The sequence below is a fragment of the Camelina sativa genome, chromosome 7 (genome assembly GCF_000633955.1).
Source record: "Camelina sativa cultivar DH55 chromosome 7, Cs, whole genome shotgun sequence".
Lineage (NCBI taxonomy): Eukaryota > Viridiplantae > Streptophyta > Magnoliopsida > Brassicales > Brassicaceae > Camelina > Camelina sativa.
Genome location: NC_025691.1, coordinates 6,551,399 through 6,561,401, shown reverse-complemented (window position 1 = coordinate 6,561,401; position 10,003 = coordinate 6,551,399). Strand labels below are relative to the sequence as shown.

The following is a 10,003-nucleotide window of genomic DNA, read 5'->3' as shown; positions in this document are numbered from 1 at the left end:
AAAAAGCGTTTTAGGCATCCGCCTCCGCCCGTCTTGGCGCTAGGCGCTATAGCACCGCCTAGATGACCACTTTGACCGCCTAAAATTCTACTATCATTATTTTAGTGTATTTTAAAAATTTTAATTGCACTTATTTAAAATTTAAAAGGTTTATTTCTATAAACATAATTATAAATGTTTATTATGTTATTTAAAATGAATTAAAATAATGTTTTTCTATATTGTTTTGTTTTTTATTTAATATTTTTATTATTCTTATACATATTTTGTATAATTATGTATATAATATCAGATATATATTCGTTTATAGTGTAAACGCTTAAACCGCATAAAACCGCTTTAGACGTTCTAGGCGTTGAATCACCGCCTAGTGAACGCTTAGCGCTTTCATGAAATTGCTAATCAATACAATAAAAAATAGATGTTTTTCTTCCGAGTTTGACACCTCCGCTTCAATATTAAAGCATAGACACTTCAATTAAAATCAATACCCATTTAAAACATTTAGATTAATACACCTGAGATTTATTTTCTTCCACGTCATTTTTTTATTTACTCTCTCTAACTTTAGGAATCATGATCGTTTCGTTGTAAAAAAAAACAGGGGTTGCAAAACGCGAGATCCGATTGGCCGAAATTTTAGACAAAATTTTTTTTTCTTTTTCTTTTTTCTTTCTCTGGTGCTCGAGAGACGGTGATGACGAAAACGAAGACATGCTCTATGCTTCTGCTGGTACAATTCTTCTCGTTTTCGTTGGTAGATCTTGATGAATTAGTGTTGTTTATATCTGATTAATATTAGGGTTATATGAATTGGGAATTAGAAAATTAGGGTCCTTTGTTGTTTGGATTTTAATCGGAAGAATGGGTTTGACGGTGGTTGGAGTAGGCGCCGTGGTGTTGCTATTGAAGGGTGACGTCAAGCAAACTGCCACCGTCGTAAGGTGTAACGTCAAGCACATCCGTCACTAGCTCGAAGAAGAATCCTCTGCCGCCTCCAAGTCGTAATTCTGCTCTCTCTTGATTCCTTATGATTTCTCGGTGTGTTATGTTTGTTAGTTTGGTGGGGTTTGTGGTTTCGTAAACCGGTGCACTCTCTCATTTTCGATTTTTTGCCGTGAGCTTAGTTGTGTTGGAAAGCTTATGGTATGAATATAATATCAGTTGTTTAAATTTTAGGATCATCTGAGATTTTGTAACTTGAGTAAAACATAAAAAGATTGATTATGATGGCAGTGGTTTGGGTGGGCATAGTTGTGTGATTGAGCAATGTTGGTATTAGTGATAGATCTGTAGCGACACAAGGCAAATTCTCTGTGTGTGTGTGACTGATGAGTTTGATGTGGATATCAGGGCAGCTGAGGCCATAAAACAGAAGGAAATAGAGACAACGGTTCCGAAGAAGGACATTCCAAAAGAGAAGGATTAAGTGTGCCACTATATATTGTGGTTCTTTGGATTGAAGTGGTAGATTTGAAGTTTTTTTTTGAAAGAACTTGACTTAAGTATTATCTTAATTGAATCTAATATGTTTCTGATTTTGGTATTTTGTTTGCATCGACGAAGAGAGTTCCAGGTATGTTGCAGGACAACAGTTGGCTCTTGTTTTAAACTCCCTGCTGGTGCAGAGGTCAAAAAGAACTCTTTGATGCATTTGTCTCTATTTCCTTTAAATGACAGAGAGAGAGATATGATCATAATCATGCATTTTGTTTTGATGTTGCAGGACAACAATTGGCTCTTGCGTTCATTCTGTGTGCTCGCTTCTGGTGCAGAGGTAAAAAGAGCTTTGTCATACTCTCTTTTTTTTTAAATGACAGAGAGAGAAAGAAACTTTAGTGGATTTTATGGCTTGTATGTTTCAGTTAACAATGGGTTGTAGGTTTCTGTTATGTATCTTTGCGTGTATTTCAGGCAGAAAGTGTTGTTTCTGCGATTTATTGTAGTGGTATTGTCTTGGTAGGGCTTCCAATAACGTGAGCTTACAAGAAACAAAACAAGGTTAGTTAATAATACTAACTTATCACTGTGAGATTAATATTTGCTTTGTCTATGTGTGTGAAAGGGTAAGCCCGTCAAAGACGCCAGTAAGGCCACACCGCTCTGATGTAAACTAAAGCTTATCACTATTTGTATAGTGTTTGTTACTGTAGTATCTGGAGTAGGACCTTCACATTGACAGGAATGACTTCTATGGTGGAGAGTCTACTTCACTTTTCGACAATCAGGTTCTACTCTATGATTTTTTTTGAAGATATATGGTCGTTTAAGGGGTTTCCTTATTAGTTTAAGATAAATTGTTTGGAACTTGAAAGTGAATAGTAGAGTAGTGATAAAAATAACTTTAGGAGAAAAGGAAAAATAACTTTCTATCCATCTGGTTTACAAGCTACGGTCTTCTCTCCACATATAACTTTGATATTTTAGCAGCAATAATGGTAGGGAGAGAGGTACACATAAGAAGACAAATCGTTTCTGTTTGATTTACTTAAATACCCACACAAGTCGAGAAGCTTTTTTCTTTCTTTCTTTGTGTTCGAGAAGCAGAGAGGGTTCCAGAAGCTATAAAGGTTGTTCCTTTTTTTTTTTTCTCTGATTAAGTGAGATTTTAATGTTAAAAGGGTTTCTAGATTCGTTGAATTTTAAAGGGGTTTATGGTTTTAAGGGCTTCTTAGAAGCTTTTAGCTTCATTTTGAGAAACAGTGGTGAGGTTTTGGGGTTTTTGTTTCAAGTTCGAAGCTTTCTTTTTTTAAGGGAATTTTGGGTTTTGAATCTTATCCAGTTTTGATCGAAATCAGTGAGAGTTCTTTGAGTCCTTAATTGTAGTTTCTGTGTACTAAAGTTATTGACATGAAAAGCTTTTATCTTTTGGTTCTTGAACTTATAGTTGATGTAAAGACTCTCTTGCTCTGCTTTTTTTGAGTGTGATTTGTATAGCTTTTTGTGGCAGTAGATTGAATCAAGGAGTTGAAAGTTTTTAAAGATTTTGAAAGTGTTTTAGAGATGGATGAGAGTAATCATAGAGAGGTTCATCAAGCTCACTCCCACCTTTTCTTACAAAAACATATGAGATGGTTGATGATTCTTCATCGGATTCAATCGTCTCGTGGAGTCAGTTGATAATTTTTGATAACAAAAAAACAAAGTCACCATTGAAATTATCAAAAATTTATGAAATTTGATTTCAAGCAGCATAAATTTATGAAACTTAATTTTAAATAACATATATTAAATTATGAAATCGAAAAAAACGAAATACAAAAAAATATAACAAAAATAAAATAAAAATCCAATCCCGCCGCGTAAAAGATGATAAGTAAATAAATTGTGAACGTACTAGCAGAGCCTGATTCAGATCAAGTGAAGTGTTTTGAGACTTTATGTGATGCCTACGATTAAGAAGCTAGAAGAGATTTGTATACGGAATCATATGAACATCAATAGTGATGCTGCGAGAAAGAGTTTTTTTAACCTCATCGAATCTGGTATTAATTTTTTTTTAAAAGTTAAAATTATTTTAGAGTAAAATAAAATAATTTGTAGCTACGTAATCTGGTCTTAGAATTGAAAATTCTGAATAAGATAAATAAAACATAAAATATAATTTAAATTAAACATAGTGCATATAGTCTATGAAACGGTAAATTTCCTTGTATATGAAGCATCCATCGCATACGTCATCGAATTCGCCAACAACACATGTGTTCCCAACTTCAATCTCACTTAAAGAGGAAATCGTAATCACTGTAATTCCTCAAACTCAACTCTAGAATGACTTGACAATAATTAAAATTACACAAAACAGCAAAAAAAATACACAAAAACCCTCCAATTCTCCATTGTTTAAAATATTAACATAAAAAAAAAAACACGCGTAAAATATAACGAGCATACAATAGAAAATATATTTTGATTTTGTTAGTTTTCTTTTTTGATTTAGAAAAATATAAACATGTAAAATTCTGTAAATATAATTAGTCCTATCACTTTTATTAAAAAAATTCATATGTGTCAACATCTAATCAATATATTTGACACATGTCACAATCTTGTTAATGAGTAAATTTGACATCATAATCTCCTTATAATTATTTTTAAAAACTGTTTAATTTTTGTATTTTTGTTATAATTATCTCCTTACATTATTAAAATTGTTTAAAACAATTTTTTTTGTTTTTTTTATCATAATCTTAAATGCTATATTTATTAACTTTTATACATGTCAAAATCTCATATTCATAACTTAACACATGTCAAAATCATAGTAATAGCTAATTTTCAAAATCTAACTTTATATAATATAGTACATATGATATTTTTGGCCAAAAGAATACAAAACAAAAAAAAAGACATTCAAAAAATATTTATCATACCAACAGAATAATAGAAGAGAAATTTTCGTTCGCTGCCAAAGTTATCTTCTGAGGGCAGAAACATCTAATAATAAAATACAATTTTTTTTCTTTTTTCTCTTAACCTCAAACCTAAATTCACAAAACCTCGGCCTCTCTTCACGCCGGGGAGAAAATTATCGAGAATTAAAGGAAAGAAAGCGGATGGCTCCGATCAAATCTGTAGAAGACCATTGTGGCCTTAACCTTGACGAGAGCATGATTGGAAGCGCAAGCAGAAGCAAAAACCGCTAACATACGACGCCGGTGTTTCCGGAAACATACAACAGATCAGGACGGCGAAGATGGGTTCTGCTGAGGATGAATGGAACGGTGCCGGTGCGGCTGGATCTAAACGCGGATCCTACAGTTACAGTGTCGACGAGTACGCGGCGGGGAAAGAGAATTGTAAGGCAGAGAAACCTAAAAATCCACATCCCAAGAAGAAGAAGAAGGAGATTGTGAGGGCAGAAACACCTAACAATCCACAACCCAGGAAGCCACAACCCAGGAAGCCACAACCCAGGAAGCCACAACCCAGGAAGCCACAACCCAAGAACAAGAAGGAGGAGATTCTGAGGGCAGAAACACCTATCAATCCACAACCCAACAAGGAGGAAATTGTGAGGGCAGAAACATCTAAAAATCCACAACCCAAGAACAAGAAGAAGAAGAAGAAGAAGAAGATGAAGGAGGAGGAGACTGTGAGGGCAGAAACACCTAAGAAGGAGGAGGAGACTGTGAGAGCAGAAACACCTAAAAATCCACAACCCAAGAAGGAGGCCGAGAAGAAGCCGATAATGTCTTTGTCCGAAGCTATGGCAAAGATAGACCATTCAAGTCTTGCGGCTTTCCTCGCCGTATCATTGGTAAGTGCATCATGCAGCTGATGTAAAATTCAGCTCGATCCTTTTCTTTTAGTTACTTCAAAATNAAATCCATATATAACCCCCCAAAACAAAATCCTTTTTTTTTTTTTTTTTGTTAAATAGGAATCGTATTCGGATGAGCCAGTGACTCAGCTATTACGATTTATGGATTACATCGGGAGAGAACTTACCGAGGTGCAATTTCCATGGCTGNGAGGGCAGAAACACCTAACAATCCACAACCCAAGAAGGAGGCCGAGAAGAAACCGATAGTGTCTTTGTCCGAAGCTATGGCAAAGATCGACCATTCAAGTCTTGCGGCTTTCCTCGCCGTATCATTGGTAAGTACATCATGAGCTGATGTAAAATTCAGCTCGATCCTTTTGTTTTAGTTACTTAAAATCCATAACCCCACAAATCAAAATTCATATATTTTTGTTTTTTTTGTTAAATAGGAATCATATTCGGATGAGCCAGTGACTCAGCTATTACGATTTATGAATTACATCGGGAGACAACTTACCGAGGTGCAATTTCCATGGCTGGAGATGTTTCCTTTTGAGGGTACTTGGCCCAAGCTTATCGATGTCATGAATGTGAGCTGTTTCTTCTTTTTTTGGTTCAGATTTTGAAGTCTATGTTAGATTGTTGAAGCTGATTGATATATATAAAACAGGTTCCGTTGTGTGATATTCCTGAACCTATCTCTAACACATCAGTCAGTTGGATCCTTCAAGTTCCAGTTATGACACTCTCTGGCTTTGTAGTGTGGGCGTTTGGTTGTACTATCACTCATTTGGAAGCACAACAAAAAGGTGCCAAATCTGGCAAGATCGGTGAACAACCTACTTCTCCCAAACCTCATGTAAACCTTTCTCTTAATAATTGTCGCTTTCACTTATGTATTATGATGTGGTTGAATTACCTTTGTGTGGCTAACTCCATTATGCTCTCTTTGTTTTTCTTTTCCGGTTAGATGCCAATATTTGTTACATTGGCAATGGTAGTGCATTGGAGACCTACAGCTTTGACTAATGCGCTGTCGACTATTAGGGAGAGGCGTTATTTTCAAGGACAAGACAGGCTTCCGCTTACAGTTTGGATGATGGCTGTGGTTCGTGTTTTCCTTTATGTGAACTTTGGACCAAGAGAGTGTCGAAACTTGTGTCTTTTCTGTGATCTGTTGTGTTATGAAATTCATTTGAACTGTAAAAATGTGGACAGGCCTCCCAGCGTCATTTAAGTGCAGGCTTGTTTTCATGGGCGCGCAACTTGTTACCAGTAGTGGGTAATACGAGCTGCAACCATCAGTCAGCCGATCTTATCCTTCAGTTGGTTGAGTAGTGAGTCGGAAGTTTTCTTTTGATTGATCTCCTTTGCTATATAATATAAACAATCATCTGATCTTTTTCTAATGCAATTTCCTTTATTCAGTATTGTGGCGCATCCAATGGCTTGGACGATACGTAGGAATCAAGCTGATAGGTTGCATGAGCGAGTGATTCCGCCTCCTTCATTTGAGATCTTGCTGCGGCTTACATTCCCTGCTTCATCTGCAAGAGTAAAAGTAAGTTAGTAATCTTTGGAATTCATATAACCAAACCTTGATGCTTTTGTCGATTCTGATCACAAGCATGGTCTCTGTACGCACACAGGCTACAGAGAGGTTTGAGGCAGTTTATCCCTCGCTGAAAGAAGTGGCTCTTACCAGTGCACCAGGAAGCAAGGCAATGGAACCAGTCATTCAACAGATATTCTCTTTGTCTTCGAAACTTGCTGGAGAAGGTATACATATACTAGCTAGTAACAAAAACTTTTGAATCCTTGACAGTTCTAATGTGTTACTGTTGTGTCACAGGAAATCCTGCTTTAGCCAAGGAAGCTACAGCAATAGCTATATGGTGTGTCACCGAAAACGTTGATTGCTGCAAGCACTGGGACAGTCTCTATACGAAGAATATAGAAGCTAGTGTTGCTCTTCTTAAAAAGGCTGTGGACGAATGGAAGGATCATTCCCTCAAACTATTATCAGCGAGAAATATTTTCACTCTCGCTGAAACTATGAAGAGCTTCAGGCTGAAAGTTAATACCTCTTACTCTTCTAAGCTTTAAACTAATTTCATCTTTTACCTCAGTTGTAATTTCATCTCTGACTTAAAGCTGTTGTGATATTTTTTTAAGAACGAAAAAGCCATCACTGAAGGAGGAGCGAATGCTTCTCTTTACAAAGAAGCTGACAAGTCCTGCAAATTTATCTCGCGGAGAATCTCCCATGTATGGTTCAAACATTACTGCCTCGAAGCGTTTGCTGTGGTTGTAGCTGTAGCTGCCGTAGTAGCGTTTGCTGTAGTTGTAGCTGCTGCAGTTTTTCTATTTTTCCACCCGGAGCTTAGGGACCTCTGGTGAACTCATTGGATCTGCAGCTATACGTCAATGCAATCACCACAGCATTAAACAACTAAGAGAGAAACATCTGATACTCGGCTTTTTTGTGATTGTCTATATAAGTTGTTTTAACATCTTTCTAAAAACAAAATATTTAAAAGTAGTTTGCCTTTTGATTTCGATGAACTGAGATCCTACGATATAGTAATTTTCACGACCCGGTTCGAGATGTAATGAAGGATGGTTTTTAAGACAACTTCTTGTTGATCATGTTAATGATTTATAGTGGTTCACCTTCAACGGGAGAGCTTATTCTACTTTTTGCTACTGTATAATTCACTAAAAATCAAAGATATTTGCGACCTACAAGTTCTCTCAATCTCTCAAAGATAATCATAAGAAACAGTTACAAATAATTCATCTAAAAGTAAAACACAAGACGTGATGCTTTGTACATTGCCTGGTTTGCTTATATTGTTTGTTGATTGTGGCATGTAGAGATTTTATTGCTTGTGTGTATAGCTCAGTAGATGGGAGTATTGATTCACTAAGTGTGTATCAAATACTCATGCATCTCAATATGTGTTTGTGGTACAGGTAAAAGCAAAGTGTGATCGTGGAATCAAGACAATGAAGAAGAGGATGTTTTAGGGACTCGATTGGTTGTTGTCTGGCTTGCTAGGTTGCTAGAGTTGGGTCATTAGAACATTGCTAGGTTGCTGGTTCTATGTTTCCTGTTGTTTGATTATTGGAATTGTTATACTTTGAGTATTGGTTATTTAACTATTGGATATCCATTAGTTTAATGTTATGGTTTATGTTATCGGCTGTTGTATGTATTTGTGGTTAGGTGGCTAGTGGATATAAGACCACTAGTTGTAGATTATTTATTACTATTTATTTATTTTTTTTTAAACGGGTCGGGTCGTTTCATACAATATGGTTAAATGTGGTTAAATGTCAGATGGTCTAATAATGGTCTTCGTATGATCGATACTACACCGATGTTTTAGATTATCTTGAATCTCTTTTGGTGAAGTTCACAAATTATTTAGAGTCATAGGTTCGTAATACCAATGAAACACTTGATATGTAGCATATCTCTCATGTAATAATGTAGTTGTTGACTTGTTATTGCATGTCTAACATCTTACTTGTTTACCATTATGCTCATATGAACTAATATTATTGAATTTTTGATATCTTCACCATATGAAATGTCCATCATATCAATCTTTATAAATCAAACCCCCTTAATATCACATGGTGTAACCTATCATTTTCTCATTGTTTTTATTTACCCTCAATACGTTTTCGGACATTTAGCATCTGATTTTATGATTTGTCTTGATGCTCTGATCTTCTTTCTCGCTGCCCATAAGCAATTACTTTCATCATCACTTACATAATGTATAACCAACTTATTTTCACCTTTTAGAAATTATATATTTCCCAACAACAAAAAACAAAAACAATAACCTACATATTACTTTAATGGACTGGCCATGGCGAGAAGCCGAGAATATCAGATCTCTTCCCACATATATTTTGATTTTCTGATTTGTCTCTAGTCTTCCTTGTCGCTGATGCCCATTCATAATCACTTATTCACTTACATATAATCTATAACAAACTTATTTTCACCTTTTAGAAATTGTACGTTTTCTAACTTGAGTCAATTGCAAAACTAATCACCTTTTTTCTCTCTCTAACATTTGCTATTTTCTCCTAATTAAATTTTTATGTGTTCATTGTACTCACAAAAATGCCATTATTTCTGATTTATTTGATTTTCTTACGAAAATATTTATTACATCCATATCCTCATTTTTTTTCTTTTATTTACGGTTGTGCCACCACCATCAATTTTCTAACAACCATGAACAACCAAATTTGAAGCTCTTAATGCTTCAACAACCCGAATTTGTGAGCTTAAATAACACTCAATGCTATGAGAACTTCATTTTCTTCCATCTCCTCTCCATTTTAATCCAAGAAAATTTGCAAATGCGTTCATCTTGTTATATGTCGTGATTCTTGGATAGTGATTAAATTGGTGATGGTTTTCTTCCGTGGTGACTAAAGACGACGTCCTCGGTGCTTGACATTGCGAAACAACCACCGATAAGATTATTTTCCGGTAGATTTCATGATTTTCCTTGATATTTTTGCGAAATTAGACTTCATTTGTTAGTCTAACCGTCATAATATCATGTAAAGTCTACTATGTGGTCAGTTTTGCAATAAAAAATTTATAGAGTTTTGAGCCGGTAGACTGAAATTTCAGTCTCCTTAATTTCATTTGAAAACAAAAAAATATGGTTTAGACTGCATTATAATCTTTCCGTCGGATACTTC

The 10,003-nt window shown here is 35.4% G+C and overlaps 1 protein-coding gene and 1 long non-coding RNA gene across 13 annotated transcripts in view; both read left to right on the top strand.

Moving 5' to 3' along the window:
* Positions 1–3,184, top strand: part of LOC104700529 — a 4,410-nt gene extending 1,226 nt beyond the window's left edge. For 2 of the 11 annotated variants that reach the window (XR_002032705.1, XR_002032704.1), the window contains exons 3-5: positions 1,354–1,467; positions 1,567–1,630; positions 1,727–2,939. This is a non-coding gene — a long non-coding RNA (uncharacterized LOC104700529). The other 9 variants (XR_002032702.1, XR_002032701.1, XR_002032703.1 and 6 more) reach the window with 9 other exon arrangements.
* On the top strand, positions 4,377–7,945 carry LOC104700524. Of its 2 annotated transcripts, none has more exons than XM_010416048.2 (10): positions 4,377–5,260; positions 5,384–5,455; positions 5,788–5,856; positions 5,937–6,125; positions 6,237–6,374; positions 6,485–6,603; positions 6,695–6,827; positions 6,916–7,045; positions 7,119–7,342; positions 7,421–7,510. In XM_010416048.2, exons 1-10 carry the CDS (start codon positions 4,697–4,699, stop codon positions 7,427–7,429), a joined length of 1,647 nt encoding a protein of 548 aa, XP_010414350.1. In that variant the 5' UTR covers positions 4,377–4,696; the 3' UTR covers positions 7,430–7,510. The 2 variants fall into 2 exon arrangements, with proteins under 2 accessions (XP_010414350.1, XP_010414349.1); XM_010416047.2 differs by having other exon boundaries at positions 4,379–5,260; positions 7,442–7,945.